This window comes from Pelophylax lessonae (assembly GCF_965119305.1).
Source record: "Pelophylax lessonae genome assembly, chromosome: 6".
Classification (NCBI taxonomy): domain Eukaryota; kingdom Metazoa; phylum Chordata; class Amphibia; order Anura; family Ranidae; genus Pelophylax; species Pelophylax lessonae.
The window spans coordinates 103,288,897-103,313,119 of NC_138773.1; the positions used below are offsets into that span (position 1 = coordinate 103,288,897).

At 44.7% G+C, this 24,223-nt stretch overlaps 1 protein-coding gene across 3 annotated transcripts in view; it reads right to left on the reverse strand.

The window, feature by feature from the left end:
• Nucleotides 1–24,223, reverse strand: part of TRRAP (transformation/transcription domain associated protein) — a 300,061-nt gene that overhangs the window by 26,672 nt on the left and 249,166 nt on the right. For all 3 annotated transcript variants that reach the window (XM_082261087.1, XM_082261086.1, XM_082261085.1), the window contains 3 exons: nucleotides 23,830–24,091; nucleotides 13,121–13,346; nucleotides 5,904–6,121 (listed from right to left, as the gene is read on the reverse strand). In XM_082261087.1, coding sequence (XP_082117213.1) covers nucleotides 5,904–6,121; nucleotides 13,121–13,346; nucleotides 23,830–24,091 — 706 coding nt within the window. The remainder of the gene's footprint in view (nucleotides 1–5,903; nucleotides 6,122–13,120; nucleotides 13,347–23,829; nucleotides 24,092–24,223) is intronic.

Genomic DNA, 24,223 nt, shown 5'->3' on the forward strand with positions numbered 1-24,223 from the left:
TTCCGCACCAAGGATTTGGTAGCTAAAGGCTTCTGAAAGAAGATTGCTAATGCTGAAACTTGACCCTTGATGGTGCTCAAGGCTAGCTTCTGCTCAACCCCTTGTTGCAAAAAAGCCAATATTCGAGTCACCGAATAGGTACGTGGAGGAAATCCTAAAGATTCGCACCACGCAATATAAGTCTTCCATGTGTGATAATAGACTTTGCTGGAAGTCGCTTTCCTTGCTTTAATAAGGGTAGGAATGACTGAAGTAGACAAACCTCTGTCCTTCAGTACTTGGGTCTCAATGGCCAGGCCATTAAAACCAGCGACTGTAAAGCACGAAGGTAAATTGGTCCTTGAGACCACAGACACTCCCTGAGACGAAGTTCCCACGGAACGTCTGCGACTAACATGTCCAAGTCGGCCAGGCCGGCTTGAGGAGGCCAGCCTAGAATTTCTAGGACCACTGGCGCTGATTGGATCTGAACCAGGCGTCCCTAGAGCTATCTGGCCCCGACCATCCGAGAAAGTCTGGTCGTTTTCTGTTCCCACACATTTATCAGATACCTGATAGTTATCAGGAAAAGTGATCTTTTCTGGTTGAACCTCAGGGACCGAAGTCACCCGACTAGAGGCTACTTGGCCTATCTGGTCAACCAGATCCGATTCCTGTGAGGTATCGGGACTAATCTTAGGAAAAGGTAAAGGAAAAGATCTTTTCAGGGAACGGTAACTACCGCTTCCTGTGGTACTTAAATGTTGGAAGGGAAGAATCGCACCGGTAGTAGTGGTTGATGCTCGATCTAATGTCCTGAATACCGGTGAAAACGTCCCCCCACCCTGAAACCGGGTGGGGGCGCACCTTCAGGCTGTGTACTCCTTTGCTTCGGGTTTGGCTGGGTTGGTCCCCTTCTTGAACCCTCCTGGAGGAGTCTTGCCTTTCCCGCTAGTACCAGCCGGGCGCCCTTTATGGGCGGTAAAGAAAGGTCCTCGCTTGTTGCGAGGTCCCTTAGCTTTTGCAGCCTGTGGCAAAAAAGTGCTCTTGCCCCCAGTGGCATCCTTAATGATTTCATCTAGGTTGGCTCCAAATAGACGATTCCCCTGAAAGGGGAGATTGGTCAAGGTCTTTTTGGAACCTAGGTCAGCTGACCAGCATTTTAACCACAGCACACGTCTGAGGATCACTGCTAATTTAGATGCATGCCCTAATAGGGGAGTAGTGTCCAAGGCTGCGTCACAGATAAACCGTAGCCCTTGTATGATCTGTTCCATCAAATCAGATGTCTCCTGGGGAATATCTTTTCCCCTAAGATCTTGGCGTACCATCTTCGCCCATTCCGTAAGTGTCTGGGAAACTAGACCAATAACGATTACTGGTCTAAATGCTGACCCTATCAGAGAAAAGATAGTGCGGGACTCTGCTTCTATCTTTCGATCCACCGGATCCTTAAAGGACGAAGTGTCCTCCACTGGAATAACCGTGGCTTTATTCAGCCTGGAAATAGGCGGATCCACGACTGGTGGTACCGTCCATTTCTTAATGATGGATTCCTCAAACGGATAGCGTCTAGCAATACGCTTGGAAATAGTAAAGGTACGTTTAGAATGCTCCCATTCTCCTTTAATCTGATTACCAAAACATTTAGGTACAGGAAAAGCCTTCGCCGTCTTGATGGGCTTATTAGTCCCAAAAGGCCTCTCTGTTTCAGTTGCCTCTGCCGGTAAAGCCTCAAGTTTTAAGGTTTCTTGCACTGCCACAACTAGTGCGTCCACCAATGCTTCTTCCTGAATTATAGCAAGAGAAGAAGCGTCCTCCTCACTGTCTGAGGGGGCTTTACCTGGGATAACAGCCCTTGCAGAGGAACCTGCAACTGCCGTGACCATCTCTGAATCTGAGTCAGAGGTGTCAGATGGTATAGGGGTAGGCGGGGGTCGCTTCCTTGACCCCCGTCCCTGACAGGCCGCCTCCACCCGAGCCACCATAGACTCCAAAATTGCTGTAAATGACTCTATACTCTGTGCACCGGCGGGTCCCGAGGCCCCCTCGAGGGAAACAGGTGGGGGAATATGTGTGGCAGGGTCCATAATAACTCCAGTTACTTCCTGGATAATATAATTCAAAAGTAAAGAAAAAACTTTTTTTTTTTTTTTTTTTTTCTGACCCCCAGCGCCACAAAAAAGCCCCTTAGTGTTACCTGCTTAGGGATCCCTATCGATCGAGAGAGAGAGAGATAGACCCCCAGGCTCACCACTTGATGCTCAGAGTTAAACTGCAACAGCTTACAGCGCTGTCTTGACAAACAGGAAGTCTTTTGGCTGGCTGCCCAGGAAGAAAGGAGGCGGCTCCGCCCCTCTGCACGCCTTCCGGCGCCTCCCCCAAGCTCCACGAGGTGTAGGATCACCTCAAACATGGCCGCCCCCATGCTGGAGACACGAGGCTACGCCAAAATGGCGGCTCGTGCGATCCTGCAAGAAAAAATGGCGGCGGCCTGCTGAATGTCGGTGTGCTGCACACAACACTGTCTCTGCCTGGGGATATGGCGTGGTTGGCGGTATCGGCCCCTGGCGGACCGCATGGCCGTTCGGGAGGCCTGCTAATAGCTGGAGATCTGATTTGGAAGGCAGTCTACATGTCCGTGGCTTCTGACTGGTAGGTAGCTTATACTTAACCCATAAGATTCCCAGAATGCCACAGATTACATCTTTTAAACATGTATACAATAGATTGTTAGCTCCCAAACCAAGCCTCCTGGCTTTTTGTACACAAAAAATCACACTCAAAGTAGGAGGATCTGTGACATGTTATAGGATAGAAAGGACTCTTTCTTACCATACCGAGAGGGGCCCGCGTTCACCACAAAACCCGTCAGAGGAAAAGGGGGAACATACTACTCACCATACCGGAACCAGGCGGGCACCAACTCCTGACAGTACCCCTCTCCACCGGGGCGGGAGGGCTGTCGACCGATACGAACGCCGTGACTCATGGTCTTTGGCGTTTCAGCGAGACGTTTAACTCGCGGGTTCAGTCCTTTTAATGGGACTTTGTCGCGGCCGACCCAGCGCGGAGCTATGGCCTGCACGCGATCGTAGGCTGAACTGGGGTGACCACCGGATCTCAACATCCAGCCCGTCGCCCAGTTCAGCTTTCTTGCTTGAAGATCTCACAGGAACACTGGAGAAAAAGCTGTCTAAAAAAATCCTTTAAGAAAAAATTCTTGCCAGGACCTAAGATCCCAGCAAGGTGTCTAGGTCCTTACTCCTAACTAGACAGAAAATAACTGATTTGCTGAGGCAGAGAGAGAGAGGATATACCCTCTGGGACTGCCCCTAGGGTGTGGCCAGAGCTTTTTAATTTCCTGTCTAGTCCTGCTCCTGCGGAGGTAACATAACCCGAAGGTGGTGTATCACCGAGGACTACGTCTGTCGATGAGCGCTAGAGAAATGGGGTTTAAAAAAAAAAAAAAAGATAAAGGAAAAAAAAACGACCATACTCCCCTAGGTGGATGCAGCATGGATTTAATACTGCACTTGTCCCCCTCTAAAGCTTTGTACACATGATCAGATTATCAGACAAATGTTCGTCAGTTTTTTGTTGCATGCTAGTCTCATATCGAAACGGAAGAGGTTACTTTCATACGAAAATTCTTATACGACAGAATTCAACTTCAGAAGTGATGTCATGTGTTCAATTGGTTTGTATGTATTCTATCGTTTTCGAGCATGCATGGTCTTGCTCTTACGATTTTTTTTGGACACAAATTGTTCTAATGAATCGAAAACCTGACGTTGTGTTCACATACGATAAAAGTGTTATAGCCTGCACATTCAACTTTTGCCGTACCAAAATTGGTAACCGGCTGTCGAAAGCACTAAACCACCTATCCGAAAATTGGAAGATCGTTCATTGGACGAAATTTTACTTCCAATTTGCTTATCGTGTGTACGGGCCTTAGGACTGAGAAACATTCTCTTCATGGGAGTGCCAGGTTGTGCAGGGGGCAGGAGCGGCTGGCTCAGGCTGTCAGTGGCGTGCTGAAAGGCTGAGCCACCTGCCGGTCCAGGCATCTGGGTGGAATCTGACAAAAAAGTCGGGATCTCTCCAGAGTCTGGAACAGCTGAGGGACATCATCCAACAGCGGGCTAAATACTGGTCACAGGAGTGCGGGCCAAAGTTTACCCCTGTGACCTACAAAGAATTAAGGCCCGAAGAGCTTTGGCCGGCCCTACTTCTCCTTTAATACAGAGCCCTCTAGCGGTTTATCTACCTCTTAGCTATAACACTATGTTATTTAAACCTGCTATAAGAGTTAGATAGCTGACAGCTTGGTAACTGTGAGGCTTCAAGTGACCTCTGACTCCTGACACTTAAGCCAGTGCTTGGCTCAGATAAAGTTGGAAAAGCTAAATGAGGGTTAAATATACATCTGCACAATTATAATTGAAGACTCCATATTTAAACAAGCTAACTTATGGTTGATATTTGGAGTGAATCTGTGGCCAGGCTACAGATATTCAAGTATTCACATGTTCTTAACAAGCAGTAGATGAGCTTTAAAATTAAATCAAAGTCAGTAAGCCAATGAGGAAATAGAGGGGGCGGGGCCGAACTGCTACTCCGTCTGAATGGACAAACAGAGCAGTGGCTTGGCTCGGTAGCACCCATAGCAAGCTGCTTGCTGTGGGGGGCACTCTGCAGGAGGGAGGGACCAGGAGAGCTGGCAAGGGACCCAAGAAGAGGAGGATCCGGGCTGCTCTGTGCAAAACCACTGCACAGAGCAGGTAGGTATAACATGTTTGCTATTTTTAATCAAAAAAAGCCAAGACTTTAAATAAGATTATGAATGTAGATTGATCCTTCTTGCTACTGCTTGGCAGTGTTTACAACTTCTGCCACAATTGCATCTTGTGACACCTTCATGTATGTGCTGGTCGTAGACCATAAAACGGTCAACCAAGCTACAGACAGGTATAGCTATTGTTATTATTTCTAGACCAGCAATTTCACAAGATGTCAGAGGATATTTAGGATGCCAGGGTCCTGGGCAGGTCAGGCAGTGAGAAGGTTAGGCTGCATTTGAAGTGTGTATTTGTATTTCAAAATGTGATGGGGTGGGTAGGGATGAGGAACTGGAATATAAGATTCTGTATTAAATTACATTATTCCTTTAAAGCAAAGGCTCCAGCTAAGAAACATTTGGGAAGCAGAGAAAAGGCCTTGATGAAGTGGTCTGCGATGTGCTATCTTTCTGATAATTACAGGCTCATTAGCACAAAACGGGTCACGTGTTTTCTGTTCATTAGCCAGTCGGCTCTTGCCCTCTCTTTCCAGTTACTGCAAGCAGGGGGTGAGAATAACCTTCTCTGTGGGCAGCCTATGCTTTATAATGGGATAAATAACCCTACAGGAGCATAAGCACTTTAAATTATTTATTAAAAATGTATTTATAAGAAAACATTTCTAAATGCCATCCTATATATGGTTACATATTCCATGCTGATGATCTCATTTGAGATGTGATTCCTTTGTGTAAGAATATTTGCTATTACTAATGGCATATTTGGCTGGATTAAACAAAGGTGCAGGAATCAGGAGATCTATTAAAAAAGACACATAATATGGTGAACTAATATAAACTGGAAGAAAGGAAAGCATCTTCGGCAAAAAACAATTACATTTATTTTTCACTTTAAGACTTGCACTAGGAGCAAGGGTCTCCAAACTATGGCCGTCCAGTTGTTCAGGAACTACAATTCCCATCATGCTTAGTCATGTCTGTGAATGTCAGAGTTTTACAATGCCTCATGGGATATGTAGTTCCGCAACAGCTGAAGGGCTGTTGTTTGGAGATCCCTGTACTACAGTATCCTCCAAAAGGTGACCAGACAAGATGTGGAAGACTAAGAAGGTCTATTTACCGGTGAAGAAAAGATGACGTTTTGTGGTTTCCTTTCTTTTTTCCAGGCATGGATTCAGAAGCCTCAGCAGCTGTAAAACCCGCTCCTCCCTGCGGGACTCTGTCAGACAGGCATCGTTCATGACCAGGTATGGGTAGATCTTGCCATTGTGCCCACGTATGTAAAGTCTTCTGGCGGCAGTGTTGTGCTTTTGGACTATCTCTACTCTAGGCATAAATCTACCAGAGATAAAAGAAGTCAGATTATAGATATTTCTATACCATAAATACATTAATAAGTGCTCCGATCTTGAATTTTAGCCTGCTAGCTATAATGATGCCAAAAATATATTGCTGCATCCTAGTACAGTTCGTATGTTGTCTGTGATATCAAAATTCTATATATTCATGTGTACATTTACACAAATCTCTACTTCAGCCCTAAAACCAATCTCTGGCCTGCCTGTCTCCTACACGTTAGTCCAGAATTAATACTACTGACCACTAATTAGTGGATGAGCCAGAACTCAAATTCATTAGCTGAAATCTTTAACAGGACACAAAAAGAAATGAGGTTACCATTGCGGACAACATTCTGAAAACATTAGTTGCCTGGCTGTAATACTTTCAACCACTGAGTCAGATAGCAGATTTGGAAAGTAAAGCTGGCCATAGATATCGGTTTGAACATATTCCCTGATCCACACAAAGTAGCTGGATGGAGGAATCCTCTCTGCTATGCGATTGTATTCTGACAGTGGGGAATCGGATTTGCTGTAGCCGCTGATCAAACCAAAATTTACCAGCAGTCTCGGACGAGAGGAGATGATCATTTAATCGACTACTTTCAAATGGGAACTGCCATATATAGGCCGAAATTCATCCGGTTCCTGCTGAACTGGCCACATTTCCTTCCATCTATGGCCAGCTTTAGTCATCCTGACCTGCATGCTTGTTTCAAGTCAGTAATTGTCAGTTGACATTTGATAGTATTGAAGTTACTGGGTTAGCATGCCTGCAACTAGGTCAAGCAATGGCAAGTTCCATATTCCCTCAGTACAGGCTTCCTTTTATCAGAGATTTGTTTAATGTAGTACAATGTCAAATCTCATTCTGATACCTCTGAATTGACTCCTGAGGAGGCAAGGGATTCTCAGATTATAGTAAGCACATTAACTCCTTTAGGTATCTCTGAACAATTGCAATCTGAGAAGGACCTACATTGGGAGATCTTGAACACCTTTCCGCCCAGCCTATTGCAGAATGAAAGCCGGGCAGCGCTGGGCAGTGGCTGGCTTTACCATTCTAAGAGTCCTCGTGGAAAGCGCGACGCAACTGTGTGATCTGTCACCGGCTGTGTCTGATCACTTTACTGGCTCGTTGCCGGTACCATATGACTGCTGTGACAAATCACAGCAGGTCACATGACAGTTGTACACAATGGGTGGCTTCCTTTCATGCCATCCGTTGTGTACAATTGTGTTGCTAGCTGTGATTGGTCAATTTGATCACATGGTACAAACAGAGCCAAACACAGCCCATCTGTATCATGTGATTAGCATTGACCAATCACAGTTAATCACAACAAAACAAACTGAATAAATCAGTTTTATTCCGTAAAATGTGTGCTTAAAGAAATATATATCACTGCTATAAGCAAACAATGTGTGGGGGATAAAAAAATCCTGATAACTTTCCCAGAGTAGTACAAGGTTGCTATGGTAACATTATACTGCTCTGGTCAGAGTGTATTCAAGAAAAAAAAAAATCCTAAAGTTTGTTGTGTTTTCTTTGTACCGTCACCAGTCAGTGTCCCTGATCGCCGCCACACCAGTTAAATAATAACGCTGTACTGCACTGGTGACAAAAAAAAATAAAAAATTCAAAAAACCCACCATGCCTCTAACTGAATACCTTGGACTATCTACTTCACTTTCACTTACTGTTCATTGACAGACACAGCGCTCCATAAATCATAACTACTGGGTTATATTGCCTCCTCCAGGAGTAGGGCTAGGCAGAACAAAAAACACCTGGCTATGCCCATGGGTCGTCTTCAGCTTGGTATATAACCCCCCCCCCCCCCCCTCTCTGCTCTAGGTAATCAGTTTAGTAGCAATCAGTATTAGAACTATCAGAACTCCATAGAGGGGTGGGTGCTGTGGCCATTGATGAACTCAGAGAAATGGATTTTATGTTTCCTCTTCTGTTCATTGACAGACATAGCGCTGTATAAATCATAAGTATTGAGACGTCCAAAAGCAGTGCCAAAAGGAAAATGAGGATCTTCACTGTAAGAGCAGTAAGGATGTGGAATTCTCTTCCACAAGCAGTCGTATCAGCAGGGAGCATTGATAGTTTCAAAAAACTATTAGATGGGCACCTTAAAGACCACAACATACAGGGGTATACAATGTACGGTTAACAGCAAACACACACACACATCATAGGTTGAACTGGATGGACTGATGTCTTTTCTCAACCTCACTAACTATGTAACTAAAAGATAGGCCTTTAGTACTTCAGAAATGATCGATTTTTCAGATATATACCATAGTTTGTTGACTCTATAAACCTTCCTACAGACTAAATAATATACGCTGATTTGGGTAATATATTTTCAACAAAGAAATGTAGCAAAATACATTTTGGGCTAAATTTATGAAGAACAATTATTTATTTGCAAAATTGTATAACCGAAATGAAGAACACGTCCCCCCCCCCCCCCAAATTTTTAGCCTTGTTTCATTTTTTTTTAATCAAAAAATTAAAAACAAAGTGGTGATTAAAGAAAGAAAGCTCTAGTTGTGTGAATAAAATGATAAAAATTTAGCTTGGGAACAGTGTTGCATGACTGCGCAATTCTCATTCAAAGGGCGACAGCGCTGAAAGCTTAAAATTGGTCTGGGAAGGAAAGGGGTAAAAGTGCCCTATTTTATAGTTTAAATTTTTTTTTAAAAAAATGGAAAAAAAAATGTCTGCTCTATCCTCTAAAACAAAATATTCATTGTCTTAAGCAAAAGGCATATGCTAAAAATGGAAGACATTGAAAATAGACTGCTTCAAAGCAACATTGAAATTGTAGTTGAGCTACATCTGGATGGGAAAAGGTTAAATCACTTGATGCTCTAAAAACAACTGGGATGAGCAAGCTGCTTGAAGAGTATGAGTATGTAGAGGCTTAACATAATAGGTTTCAAGCCATAAAATGAGAACCTCTGATTGTGTGTGAAAGGGAAGGTGCGATGAGCACAGCTGTCCTACCAAGCTGTAAATGCATTCTCTCTAGCAGGCAGCAATGCAAAATTACTGGGAAGATGCTACTGTACAGCGTCCAAGCTTATATCATCCAAATTTTCCAGCAGCCTTCATCGCTGCTAAAACCTACTTTTATTTTTAAATACTGTAATAGTGATAATAAATGGAAGATATACGTATAAACAGATATATGCATTAATAGGCCTAATTCACTGTTTTACATTTTTCTTGCCTGAAACCAGACAGCCTCAGTAAGCACATATCTTAAATTATTAGAGTTAACCCTTAAGTGGTTTCGGAAGACTTTTACATGCATGCTTTTCTATAGTTCATTATAACAGTAAAAAATATTAACAAACACCAAATTTAAAACAGATGTGTAGATTAGCCATTAGCTGGAGATGTGCACATGATTGCCATTACTTAGCCTACTTAAAGCAGGACTTAACTCCAAAAATTGGAATGACAAATGTGTGGTTTTTTTTTTTTCAAGGTTTCTTATTTTTTTTCTCTTCTGGCCCACCGCCTACCACCATTGTGGCCGAAGGAAAAATGACAGAATGAGGTGTCCCTGGTTCTACAGCTTCCTCAAAATACCTATATCGCATCTCCCGGGAGGTTGCAGGAGCATGGCTACAGTGTGGCTGGAGGGCGAGACTGGCATGTCATCTAGAGTTGACTGCCTCAATCTTAAGAAGCAGCCAGCTGAAGACGACCAAGATAGAGGCGCAGGACCCCTGGCTATGTCCCCCAAACATCAGATCGCAGTGGGGCAATGCTGGTTTCACGGGCAATACAGGTAAGCAAAGGCGGTGGGGTATGCGGGGCTTGGGGAGGCTGGGTTCAGTACTGCTTTTATTAGGAACTTTTTTTTTTTAATTATTATTATTATTATTATTAGGAACTTTTACGGTTAGATTCTGCTCTTAAAACGTGTGCAAAGCTCCTAGAATAAAAATGTGACAATGCCTCCCTTTAAAGAACAGGGTCAATATTTACCTGCCAATCTACAATTTCTTGAGGAGCTAAATCTTTAGGGTTCTTTCACACAGCCCGTCTGTTGGATGGACTCCATTTATCTCAGCGGGGGATCGAACCGCCGATCCCCCGCTGAGCAGGAGGATGACAGCTGTTCTCATTGCTGTGTGCGGAGACACAGCTGTCATTTCCCCATACATCTCTATGAGAGAATTGGATGGGAATAGGGTTTCCATCCGTCCAGATTTGACGGTTCGGATCGGATGTCAGCGGACATGTCTCTGCTGACATCCGATGCCCCATAGGAATGCATGGGGGGACCGTTCAGATCCGCCAGAAAAACAGACAGGCGGATCTGAACGGTCCGCCTGTGTGAAAGAGCCCTAAGGGTCTAACACACTTCTTTGATTGCCTGGTCCCCCTCTGACTGAAGGTGCTAATGCATTTAAACTATAATCCTGGCCATGCACTCAAACTTTCTAGCAATCTTCTAGAAATTTCTAAAAAGAAAGAAAAAAAGGAACTCTGTATGTGCAAATGAGGCAGGGCACTATCTCCTATCCAGTTTCTGCTACAGTCCAAAAGCCCAGTGGGGAATTCTCCCCTCTACCTTTGCAAGGCCAAAAGTGACAGACCAAGCTTCGTTTTGTAGTCAAGCAGTCACGGTCACCCGGCAATCTGAAAAATCAATAACTTATATAGAAAACGCACTAGAGGAGACAGAACCCACAAATACAGTATCACCTATTCCTTTAAGGATTGCTGCAGAAAAATATGAGGTTATCCAAGTGAAAACAGCTCAGCTGAAAACCTGAGCTCAGTATGTTACAATTGTTCTAAGGAGGATGGGGAAATGTGCCCTGTGCAGAAGTGAAAAGTTTCTTCCCTAAAAAACAGAGTGCAAAATTTGGCCTCTCACTGTACAAATTCTTATTTGCCTGCTTGCCACGCTGACCCTCTGTGGCTTCAATACTTGCAATACTAATTCATAACAGATATACAGACAGGAATTTAAAACTTCTATAACTTTCCCAATCTTTGGACTTATTCTGGGTCAGGTGTCTAAAAATATTTAGGTCCATTAGTAAGCACAAAAGCCAGGCAATTGGTTATTTTTTCAGAAGGTGGTCAACAATGGTTGCTCCAACAAATAGTGTCCGAAATCCTAAAATTATTATTTTTATTTTTTTAGAAAGCATCCACAGCCTGTGTACAAAAGCAAGTCCCCAGCCAACATGCTGCAGAGAAGAACCCTATTGTCTTGTAGAAACGGAGGTCTCTCTGCAGAGGTCTGAAATCCCCCTGTTGAGTGAGAGCTAGAAGTTTTCAATCAGCAGGAAGACAATGAGCTTGCAGAGCTATAGATAGATGACTCAGTAGGTGTGTCAGGCCTCTGCAACCACACAGAGAGCAAGGATTCATCTTTGCTAGCATGAGACAGGTTTTCCCCACAGGCTGAGGACATTTTTACACATTCTACAGAAAATTAACTGTAAAGCTGGCCATAGACGGTTCCAATTCCTGCTGAACTGGCCGAGAATCGAACCACGTATGGACAAGATGAATGTAACCAAGTTGATCGATAATTCAGCTTGGGTACAATCAGCCTGCTGGGTTTTCCATGCGATTATTGCATTTATAGCCTCTAGCATTAATTAACTTGGTCCGTCTATGGCCGGTTTAAAGCGGTAGTATACCGATTTTTGTGACTTTTACCTACAGGTAAGCCTATAATAAGGCTTACCTGTAGGTACAATTAATATCTCCTAAACCTGCACGGTTTAGGAGATATTTGCACTGCATGCAGCCGCTGACGCTAGCGACGCATGCACTCTGAAGGTCCGGCGGACCTTCAGAGTTCCTTTCCGGAGATGCCGGAAAGTTAATCCCCCGCGATCATGCGTGTGAGTGACGTCATCGCGGCTCCGGCCACTCACAGCGCCGGAGCCGCCGAACCCGGAAGAGACGCCGAGGGATCATGTCCGCTCCCACAGCGGTGTCCGGGGGTCCGTGTTGGGGTTTCGTTTTAAGGTAAGTATTTCATAATGAGCTAGTATGCGATGCATACTAGCTCATTATGCCTTTGTCTTGCAGGGAGTATACTATCGCTTTAAGACTTTGCACACCTTTTGATTTGATGTACCTGGAATACATTTAGTGGATTGAAACAGAAAATTTGGTGGAAATTTAACAAGGTTTTCCATCTCAATGTACTTATACATGGGTCAGTCACATGAACAGGATGTTCACAAAATTCGGGGACATCATAAAACATAATTGTAGCAATGAAAAAAAGTTTTATACTATGATTGAATATTTATTTTCTTTATATATATTTTAACTCAATGAGAAACTTAGAAATTGCTGACAGACATCTAAGTATTAAGCCCTAAATTCAACCTGTTAGCACCTTTGTACAGTAAAGGAAAGGATGTTCTGATTCAGCCATTTTGTGATGCCACAGAACACTTTGTAGATCTCTCTCTTTATTCATCTCTAACAACACAATGATGCACGGAGGTAGGACAAAGCGTGTCTATTCAGCCATCTATTCCCTAGCCTCTGCTGCATGTGAAAGGAATTCATTTCTTCCTTCAGTACGTCTTTAAATAAGATTCATTTCCTGCTGTGTCCCTTTAAAAAATATTTTTCTGACCTGGCCTGCTGTTATCTGTCAAGGACTACACTTGGGAAGCCATTAGCCGGCTGCATTCAATTTTTCTTTGTATTCCAGCATTTTACTATCAAGAAAGGACAATGCCCTAGAACTGTCATGGCAACGAGAGAAATGAGAACACATTTCCAGAACAATCAGGTAGCAAGGTAACGCTAAAAGTGGTACCCAAAATGGCAATGTTAATAAACAATTCATCACATTCTGACAGCAGCAAGGTCACACGAGTTCCAAACAAAACTTGCTTCAAACGTGCTGTCAATAGCATAATCAGTATCATACGGCAATTGTTTGCAATTCTTTTGTGTCCAGTGCGGCGCTTCATTTACCTGGCTATTTTGATGTAATAATGAGTGGGTTTCGGCATTAGGAATTCCCCTGGAATCTCGACTTCTGCTGTCTGAGCAGAGAAATTGCTTAAGAAGCGGCATTTCTCTTCGATCAGGAAGAATTTAGGAAGTTGCTTCGTTTTGGCCTCCAGAATTTTGATCCACTTTTTCAGTTTGGAAATGAGATTGTGCAGCTTCATGGAACCGGGGACGCTGAAGTCAAAGTCTAAATTGTAGACAGAAAAAGGATATTTTAAACAAGAGAACTGAGGATATTCTTATTTATTTTCCAATCAGTAAAATAATAAATCTTTGCAGACTCTTGATTCACAAAAAAGTGACATATGGCTTCCATAAGGGCTATGTCAAACGCGCAATTCCAAAGCAACAATTTAAAGCAGCTACAAATCTTTCTGGCAGTTTGCATCTGGCTGTAGAGCTGTTGCTGGCTACAAGATGATGGTGTATGACGTGATCAACAGAAGCTGGGTTGGAGAACAGGAAAAGAAAATGAAGCTGATGATCCTGCAGCTCGCACTAAGCGTTGCAAAAAAAAAAAATCAAATCACTCAGTAACAACTACAAATCACTGCAATCACTGTGACAAAGACCTTTCATTGTATTTCAATTATTCCTAGCAAGAACAATGCTAATGATCAAGTTTGCATTAGGGTTACATTGTGTGGTCAGTGGCCCTTTGTACGTGGTGCATACAAAAATGTAAGCGTTTTGTCTGAAATTCTTCAGAGCTGCTGAGATTGCACTAGAAAGACTAAAGCCTGGTACACATGATCTGAATATCGGCCTGTATTGGCTGTTTCAACATAAACCAGCTGACATTTGGCCTGTGTGCCCAACAGCCTGTCCGACCAACGCTGGCAGCCAATGGCTACGAGTGCTAACCAGTGTATTTTGGATGGGGGGGGGGCTTCTGCTGAAAAAGCTGATCTGAGGGTGCCGGGAACTCAATGTCCTCCGGTACCCGCCGATTTTCGGTAATGCACACAGAAATGAGATAGGCCTATGTAAACAAGGCAGATCTCAGTTCTGACAGGGGGGAAGGGATAGATTCTGTGTTCCTGCAATGCAGGGACTGGAATCCATCTCTTCCCCTAGTAAAAGCAGCACATACAGTACAAAAACCACTGGCTAGGCACACAGTTAACTCTTTGATCGCTCTAGATGTTTAACCCCTTCTCAGCCAGTTTCATTAATACAGTGATCAGTGCATATTTCTAACACTGATCACTGTATTAGTGTCACTGGTTGCAGCAAAGTGTCAAAAGCCTCAGAGTCTGATTGTCCGGTGCAATATTGCAGACCAGCTATAAGGCGCTGATCGCCACCATTACTAGTATATATATATATAAATAAAAATTCCATAAACATATCCATATCCTATAGCTTGTAGACGTTATAACGTTTGCGTAAACCAATCAACATACGCTTATTGGGATTTTATTTCACCAAAGACATGTAGCAGAATACACATTGGCCTAAATTTATGAAGGAATTAGATTGTTTGCATTTTTTATTGAATGTGTTTTAAATCAAAAAGTAAAAAAAATATATACATTTTTTTTTTCAAAATTGTGGGTCTATTTTTGTTTATAGCGCATAAAAACAAACAAAAAAACGCAGCGGTGATCAAATACCACCAAAAACAAAAGCTCCATTTGTGGGAAGAAATTGACAAATGTTATTGGGTACAGTGTCACACAACCGTGCAATTGTCAGTTAAAGTTAGGCAGCGCTGTATAGTAAAAAATGGCCTGGTCATGAAGAGGGGTAAATCTTTAGGAGGTCAGTGGGTTAAAGTGTGTGGCAGGCTCTAAAGCGACTCTCGCACTTCTAAAAAGCACAGTAAAGGCCCGTACACACGAGTGGAAATTCGGCTGGGAATTTTCGTCCGACAAGCGATCTGCCGATTTTTGGCTTGTTAGTATGATGCTTCCGACAATCGACTACGACTTTTCGGCCGAAAAAATCCTGGTGTGCAGGCTATAAAATTTTTATCGACCATCAAAACACGTCCGATTTTCGTCTCATTAGTACAGATTTCAATGGGGAAAAAATCTTATGAGCAAGACTAGGCATGCTCAGAGATGAAAGAACACATACAAAAGCAATCCAACACATGACATCACTTCTGAAGTAGAATTCTGTCGTGCGGGAAAATTCGTGTGCAGTCTAGAGCACATTCCAACCAACAGACACCACTCTGGACAAAAGACGGATGACCGGTCGGCGGAAATTCGTTGCGTGTGTACGAGGCTTTAATACTTATCAGTCTACACCATGGATCTACACTCTATTGCAGAGCTACCAATGCGTGAAGAATATTCTGTATCTCACACTTCCTGGAGTGTCAGATGCCTGGTTCCTCCTACGGACCACTACGTCACTACAAGACACAGTAGTGTCACAGGAGCAGGCAGACATTATCCTAGCCAGGGAACACACATCCAACAGACTTAGACGTTTCAAAAATGCAAAAGATTTTGGCAAAAGTTTTGGGTAAATAGAGGAAAAAAATTGGATTTTTGTAAGATCTTACCGTAAAATCCTTTTCTCTTAGCTCATTGACAGACGTAGTCTTCTTGATTCACAAGAACTGGGTTATGTTGTCTCCGCAGGAGTAGGACTAGGCAGAAAAGAAAAAACGTTCTGGCTCCACCCTAGGGGCAGTCCCAGAGGGTATATCCTCCCTCTCTCTGTTACAAGGCATCAGTTCTGTCACAAAGCAGCAACAGAGAATTTAACCCAACCCAACTCAATGATAGAGGGGCGGGTACTACGTCTGTCAATGAGCTAAGAGAAAAGGATTTTACGGTAAGATCTTACAAAAATCCGATTTTCTCTGTCGCTCATTGACAGACGTAGTCTTCTTGATTCACAAGAACTGGGACATCCAGAAGCAGTGCCACAAATGAGGGGTGGGATTGACAGAAATCAAAATCCAATCTAGAAGGCCCAACCGGTGCCAAACTAGAAGTTTTAAAGGCTCATTATAAACAAAGAATGAGACTCAAATAAAAATTCCAACGGAAAAAAACCCTCGAGGTAGACCACTGGTCTCCTCAAATGGCGGCCTGCAAAACCTTGCGGCCAAACGAGGCATCCGACGATGCCATTACATCAACTTTATAATGTTTTGTAAAGGTATGCACCGATGACCAGGTAGCCGCCTTGCACACCTGGACCACTGACGCCTGATGGCGAAAGGCCCATGACGCACTAAGTGCCCGAGTGGAGTGCGCCTTAACAGGGAACGGGGGCTCCCGACCCTTAATAGAATAAGCCTGTACCACCGTCTGTCTGATCCATTTGGAAATAGTCGCGGCAGATGCAGGCAACCCCTTTTTGGGTCCATCCGGGACCACAAAAAGTGAATCCGTTTTGCGAAACGAGTCTGTCGTTTTCAAGTATACCCTGATCGCCCGGACCACATCCAAGGAGTGCAAAGCAAACTCCCGAGGATGACTGGGCTTAGGACACAGGGAAGGTAATACAATTTCTTCATTCAGATGAAATTCTGAAACCACTTTTGGTAGGAAGGATGGATTCGGACGAAGAACCACCTTATCTCTATGAACCACCAGATATGGGGAACGACAAGATAATGCGGCCAGTTCTGACACCCTGCGTGCAGAAGTGATAGCCACCAAGAAGGCCACCTTCTGGGACAACGTAGGTAGAGGAATCTCCCTAATATCTTCAAAGGGAGGTTTCTGAAGAACCGACAATACTAAATTAAGATCCCAGGGTGGTAACGGCGCGCGCACTGGCGGAGCCAGATGACGCACCACCTGAATGAAATTCCGCACCAAGGAATGAGTAGCCAAAGGCTTCTGAAAGAAGATAGCTAAGGCTGAGACCTGACCCTTGATAGTACTCAAGGCCAGTTTCTGCTCAACCCCTTGTTGCAGAAAAGCTAATATTCGACTAACCGAATAAGACCGTGGACGGAACCCCAGAGGTTCACACCATGCAATGTAGGACTTCCATGTGCGATGATAAATCTTTCTGGAAGTCGCTTTCCTTGCTTTAACTAGAGTAGGAATAACTGAAGCTGACAAACCCTTGTCCTTCAGCACCTGGGTCTCAATAGCCAGGCCGTTAAAGCCAGCGATCGTAAAGCAGGCAGGATGGAAGATCGGTCCCTGAGACAGTAGGTCCTCCCTGAGAGGAAGTCTCCACGGGACGTCCGCCACCAGTCTGACCAAGTCGGCGTACCACGCTCGGCGAAGCCAGTCCGGAGCTACCAGGATTACTGGAATTCCTTCCTCCTCTATCCTGCGAAGAAGTCTTGGCAGTAACCCGAGAGGAGGGAAGGCATACATTAGCTGGTATTGCCCCCACGGGGCGATCAGTGCGTCTGCGGTCTCTGCTAGAGGATCGCGGGAGCGAGCCACGAATCTCTGTACTTTCCTGTTGAATCGTGATGCCAACAGATCCACATCCGGGGTGCCCCAACGTAGGCACAACTGGTGGAAAACTTCTGGATGGAGGGACCATTCCCCCTGATCCAGAGTCTGACGGCTGAGATAATCTGCCTGCCAATTTTCCACCCCCGGAATGAACACCGCAGAGATCGCTGGAACAAATCGTTCCGCCCAGCGAAGAATGCAAGCCACTTCCTTGGCTGCTCGGACACTCTTGGTGCCCCCCTGGTGATTGACATAAGCCACGGCCATGGCGTTGTCCGACTGGATCAGAACCGGGCTGCCCTGGAGCTGCTCGGTCCAGTGAATCAGACAAAGTCTGATCGCTCTCAGTTCCAATACATTTATCGGCAACCTGGATTCTTCCAGGGACCAAAGTCCCTGGACAGATAACTGACCGAGAATTCCTCCCCATCCGGATAGGCTGGCATCCGTGGTCACTATCGTCCAATACATTGGCAGAAATGACTTTCCCTGGCTGAGCATCGGAGACCGAAGCCACCAGACCAGAGACTCTCTGGTCTGTTTGCTCAATCGGATCCGATTGTCCAGGGATTCCGGATTCCGATTCCATCTGAGAAGAATCTCTTGCTGAAGAATTCGGGTATGGGACTGGGCAAATGGGACTGCTTCGAAGGAAGCCACCATCAACCCCAGAACCCTCATGCAAGTTCGAAGAGAAGACCAGCTGTTGGATAGTAACAACTGGACTGCTGATTGAATCTTCCAGAGTTTCCCTACCGGAAGGAAAACTCTTGTCCTGACTGTGTCTAGAATTAGACCCAGATATTCGAGCCTCTGGGTGGGAACCAGAAATGACTTTTGCTGGTTCACCAGCCACCCGAATTCCTGTAAAGAAATTATAGTAATTTCTATGTTTTGTAGCAGGGTCTGAGGAGACTCTGCATGAAGCAGGAGATCGTCTAGGTAACCTAGAATCGATATGCCTCTTTGGCGCAGTAGTGCCAACATTGGGGCCAACACCTTCGTGAAGACCCGAGGAGCCGTGGCGAGACCGAAAGGTAACGCCACAAACTGATAGTGGTTCTCTTCTACGGAAAAGCGTAGAAACCGCTGATGTCCTGCGAAAATGGGAATGTGAAGATGGGCGTCCTTGATGTCTATGGACGCTAGGACATCCCCTGGATGCAGGAAGGCTGCTACTGTGCGAATGGATTCCATCTTGAATTTTCTTATGTTGAGAAAGGAATTGAGTGCCCTTAAGTCCAGAATTGGATGCACTTTGCCCTCTTTCCTGGGTATTGTAAATAGGTTTGAATAAAACCCCTGAAAACGTTCTGTCCAAGGAACGTGGACTACCACTCCTTGTTGTAGTAAATCCGTGACTGCTCTCCGCAGATCTTCTAGACGATCCGGGGATAGTCGGATATTGGAAGGGAAGAATCGCGCCGGTGGGAGAGATCGAAACTCGATCTTGTACCCTGACCTTATGACTTTGCAAACCCACTTGTCCGGGATTCTGGAAATCCATGGATCCGGGAACCAGGGAAGACGTCCCCCCACCCCAGTTATGGGTGGGGGCGCACCTTCAGGCTTTGGACGATTTATCTTCAGGTCTGGAGGGGGCGGGCTTTTGCTTGCCCGACCAATGTCCCCTGAAGCCTCCTGAAGGAGCTTTGGAGGACTTAATTTTTTCACCCGCGGGACGAAAAAACTTTTTGTGAGCAGAGAAAGAAGGCCCTCGTCTTTGACGAGGTCCTTTACCTTTAACATTTTGCGGTAAAAAGGTGCTCTTTCCTCCCGTGAGATCCTTAATGATCTCATCTAAGTTGGCTCCAAATAGACGCTCTCCTAAAAAGGGGATATTAGCCAATGCTTTTTTGGAACCTTGGTCGGCTAACCAACCTTTTAGCCACAGTGTACGCCTGAGAACCACTGCTGAAACTGATGCTCGCGCCAATAATGGAGTGGCGTCTAACGCCGCATCACACACAAACTGTAACCCCTGTATCATTTGTTCCAACAAATCTGATACCGCCTGAGGGACTTCTTCTAAGTCCCGGCGCAACCACTTGGTCCATTCAGTTACAGTCTGCGAAACCAGTCCAATAGCAATTATTGGTCTGAAAGCTGATCCAATCAAGGAAAACATGGTGCGAGACATAGCTTCTATCTTGCGATCCACTGGATCTTTAAAAGACGGGGCGTCTTCTAAAGGAATAACCGTGGCTTTATTCAATCTAGCAATTGGTGAATCCACCACAGGTGGTTCTGTCCATTTCTTAATGAGGGTTTCCTCAAACGGATAACGCCTGTTAATGCGTTTAGAAATAGCAGAAGTGCGTTTTGGCAGACTCCATTCTCTTCGCTACTTTGATGCGTTTTTTAGTCCCAAAGGGGATTTCAGTTTCAGCTATTTCCGACGGAATACCCTGTAATCTTAAGGTTTCTTGAACAGATACAATGAGTGCGTCGACCAACGTCCCCCGCAATAGCGGCCCTCAGAGTACCTGCTTCTCGATCCCCACAGAGAGAGAGAGGGACCCTCAAGGCTCACCACCCGATGCAGAGAAGTTTCCAACCAACTGCAGTCAGCGTCTGTCTTTTACAGACTGGAAAGAGCTGTGTTAGTTTTCCCGGGTAGAAGGATGTGGCTCCGCCCCCTGTGTACGCCTTCCGGCGTTCCCAGCTCTCCACGAGGTAGCTGGGCTCATCAAACATGGCCGCCCCCATACAGGAGACAATAGACTCCAAAAACATGGCGGCCGGCGTGACCTGAGGACATTCATGCACCCGGTCTACGGCAAAATGGCGGCGGACTGCCGAAATCGTTTTTCCCAGCACATCCACCTGCATCTCTGCTAAATGGCGGTTTATCGATCTGCAGGAGGTACACTACAATTAAGGTAGGATTATACCTCCTATGTCTGCTGTAATACTACAGTCTGCTGGGTAGAGTGTTAGCTCTCAAACCAAGTCCACTTCCCACCAAACACATGCTGTATTTACAAGGGGGACTTTTAGTGTCAGACAGATACTGACCATGTATGGAGGGGCCCATAATTCATACTGCCTCATAACGAGGAAAAAAGGGGACGTTTACTCACCATACCGAACCGACAGGCACCCTCTCTTCACAATACCCTCTCCACCGGGGTGGGGGGTTGTGGACCACTCCGGACGCCTCGACTCTCTGGTTCCTGGCGTCCAAGCGAGACTTTTAACTCGCAAGGTCAGTCCCTCCAATGGGACTCAGTCGCGGCCGACCCAGCGCGGAGCTCTGGTCTGCACGCGCTCGTAGGCAGAAACCGGGGTGACCACTGGATCTCAACATCCAGCCCGTCGCCCGGCCCCGCATACTTACTTGAATGTGTCGCGGCCGACCAAGCGCAATGCAATGGTCTGCGCGCGCTTGTAGGCCGGCTGGGGTGACCACTGGTGTCGCCCAGTCCGGCGTATTTGCTTGAAGATCTCACAGGAAAAAACACTGGAGAAAAAACTACCTAAAAAATATTTTTTCAAAAAAAAAAAATCTTGCCAGGACCAGAGATCCCAGCAAGGAACTTAGGTCCTTACTCCTGACTAGACAGAAAAAAAACTGATGCCTTGTAGCAGAGAGAGGGAGGATATACCCTCTGGGACTGCCCCTAGGGTGGAGCCAGAGCGTTTTTTCTTTTCTGCCTAGTCCTACTCCTGCGGAGACAACATAACCCAGTTCTTGTGAATCAAGAAGACTACGTCTGTCAATGAGCGACAGAGAAATTTGAATTTTCTTTTTGTCATGTATGTCACTGTTGGGGAAATTTACCCCCACTTTCTGGCCCAGTGACCGCTGTTACCAAAACAGAAAGGGGGAATCTAACATTTTACAGCTTTCACCGAAACAGTACAGAGATAATTTCCCATGGGGACACTTTTACCAATGACAGCTGTCAAATGTGGGATCCCTCTTTATTTAGGGGAGATACCCAGCCATGTCCTATTGTATCTTTAAAGCAGGAAGTGAGGAAAAAACCCACCCCAGGGCCAACGACAGCAATGAAAATATGACACCTTAGAAGTCTTTCCTTACTCTATTAAAAACTTGAAAAAGGTTTGGAGGAAGTTCCACTTTAGGATATTAAAAACCTGCTAAGACAGCTTCTAAAAATGAGAGCCCCTACCAGGCAACAGCGAGTTGCTGTAACTGCTACACTTGCTGCTCTACAACTAAAACCATCTGATAATTTATGCTTCTGGGAAATGACAGCCCCTTTCATACGTGAAATGCCTCCAAGTGTCCACTAACCAAATCAGAGCTTTCCTTTTCAACTAGAAGCCAAGAAAAGATTTTAAATACATAAAAAGATCTTCTAAGGTTAATAAAGTGAGTCTTCCTCCCAGTCATTCTCTATTGTGAAAGAATTTTCCTTAAGCAAAGTAAAGCCATTAAACAGAAAGAAGACAAAAAAATATCAGAGCATTAACTGCAATTGAATTTCTGATAGTGTGCAAACAATCACCGGGACTGAAAGAATCCACTGCTGCCTTTTAGCCTGCTGGCCTTCATCCATTAAATTTAATCACATGGTTCACGTCTTCCATTATCTACTGTCATGCAACTGCAGTGCCACACAGACTGCATCACAGAGAGCTTATTGGGTGTAAGAAATATAGGTCATATTTAAAGCTGGAAGCTACTTTCATGTGAGTCCCATCAGCCAATTTCCCAATTACAGTCACAACAAAGCAGGAGAGACTGGCGTACTACTAGATATACTAAACGAAGGTGCTGACCTTGACTATGTGACATAGTTTGATATAGAGCACACTTGCAGATGTATTTATCAAAAGATACACCAAGGGCCACAAAAGCTCCAACTATTACATAGACCCCCTTCTCAAAACGTGGGGCTATGGAACTCATGTAAGAGAATGCCTGAGAGAAAATGACTGGTTGCTATAGACAAGACCGCATAAAGACAAGAACAATTTGCTTCACTGTGTCCCTGCAGTGCCGAAGTCATATTTTGATTCCACTCAACCTATGTAGAGATGCTATGGAGGTCTGCAGAAATTGGAGTTTTCTAGCAAAAATGCCTGCTGTTTACAAAGGGCACTGCCTAATGCAGGCAAGTGAAACGGAATAGTACACGTGTGTTCACCTTTCAATGATCTATGTACCAAAATACACACAGATTACAGGTCTAAATAAGAATATATCTAATGCCTGCCACTACTGACATACTGAGGTGACGGATGTCAGCCAGGAGGTAAAGTGACGCTGTGCTTTCAGTTCAGCCCCACCCACTGTAGCTCTTGGATGGGGGAAGGAGAGGTGCCAGAGGTCACGTGACTGGCCAGAAACAATTTGAAATAAGATATTTACAGGGACAATTTTATAAAAACATGTACACCGTGTAGTATGGCTTAATAGAAAAGAGGAGCTGGCAGTAATCTTTATATAACTTTACTGCCAGCTACTAATAGAAGCAGCTTACACACACTCGGAGGGAGGGGGAAGAGAGGAGAGCAGCGCGATGACGGAAGCACGTAACCTGACCACGTTAATCATGGATCAGCAGCCATGAATACCGTGGTCAACACAACCAATAGGAGCAGCTTACACACACTCGGAGGGAGGGGGAAGAGAGGAGAGCAGCGCGATGACAGAAGCACATAACCTAATCATGGATCAGCAGCCATGAATACCGTGGTCAACACACTAAGGCAGGATCAACCAGGTTTTTTACAGCATAGAGAGGGACAGATTAGCCAGCACAAGCACTGTGCTGTTTAAACTGCTATAAGGGAGGAGGATCTCGCTTTTTTCGTGTTAAAACTTCTAAATTCAAGGACTTAACTTTTGTTTTGCTCATGCAGGGTACCACAATAGGCTCACTTGGATGAAGTCCCAGTAGCAAATACTTACCTTTATTTTGCTCTCATGCCACTCTATTTACCTGTCAAGGTCGAAGAAAAGTCTTGTGGAAGCTACAAGTTACCAGAGTTGAACCTTAGACAGTACTATGAACTCTTGATGCAAAATCCCTGATTGCCCCAGTGCCTTCACATGCTTCTTCTTAATGAGTAGTTTTTTTTTAACTTTAGGCCCTGGCACCAAATAGAGCAGCAGGAGAGCAAAAAAGGCAAGTATGTGCTGCGAAGGATTGAGAGGGCTAAACGTAAACCTGTTGCTTTGCTCTGAATAGGAAAGGCTCAGATCTGCATTAAGCCACACTGCCAACATCTATTATATTTATTATCTGGAGTATAAAAAAAAAAAAAAAAAAAGAAGGCAATTCAATATAGTAAAGATGGTACCTGTAGTGAACTGGCTCTTTAGCTTTTGGAAGACTGGATCTTGTGCTGTAGCTTGGGCCCTCCTGGCCAGTGACTCAGAGGCTGCACTGGAAAACATGGTGGACACATTGGAGACGTTCTCCAGTCCCACCCCGAATGTGCTCACCAGTTTTTTCACAAAGTTCAGGGTATGGGGGGTGATTTTAGCATCAGAAACTGCTCCACTTTTCTCAAAGGCCACAGAGTAACACTTGGCAAGTCCCTGTTGCAGTTGTCGCAGGACCTGTAAAAGTCACAATGTCAGAAGGACATAAAATTAAATTAAAATATAATCTCAAATCTGTCAAACTATATGGATATAAAACAAATGTACAACCTTATTACACAGCCACAATATTAACTCTGCCAATCCAAT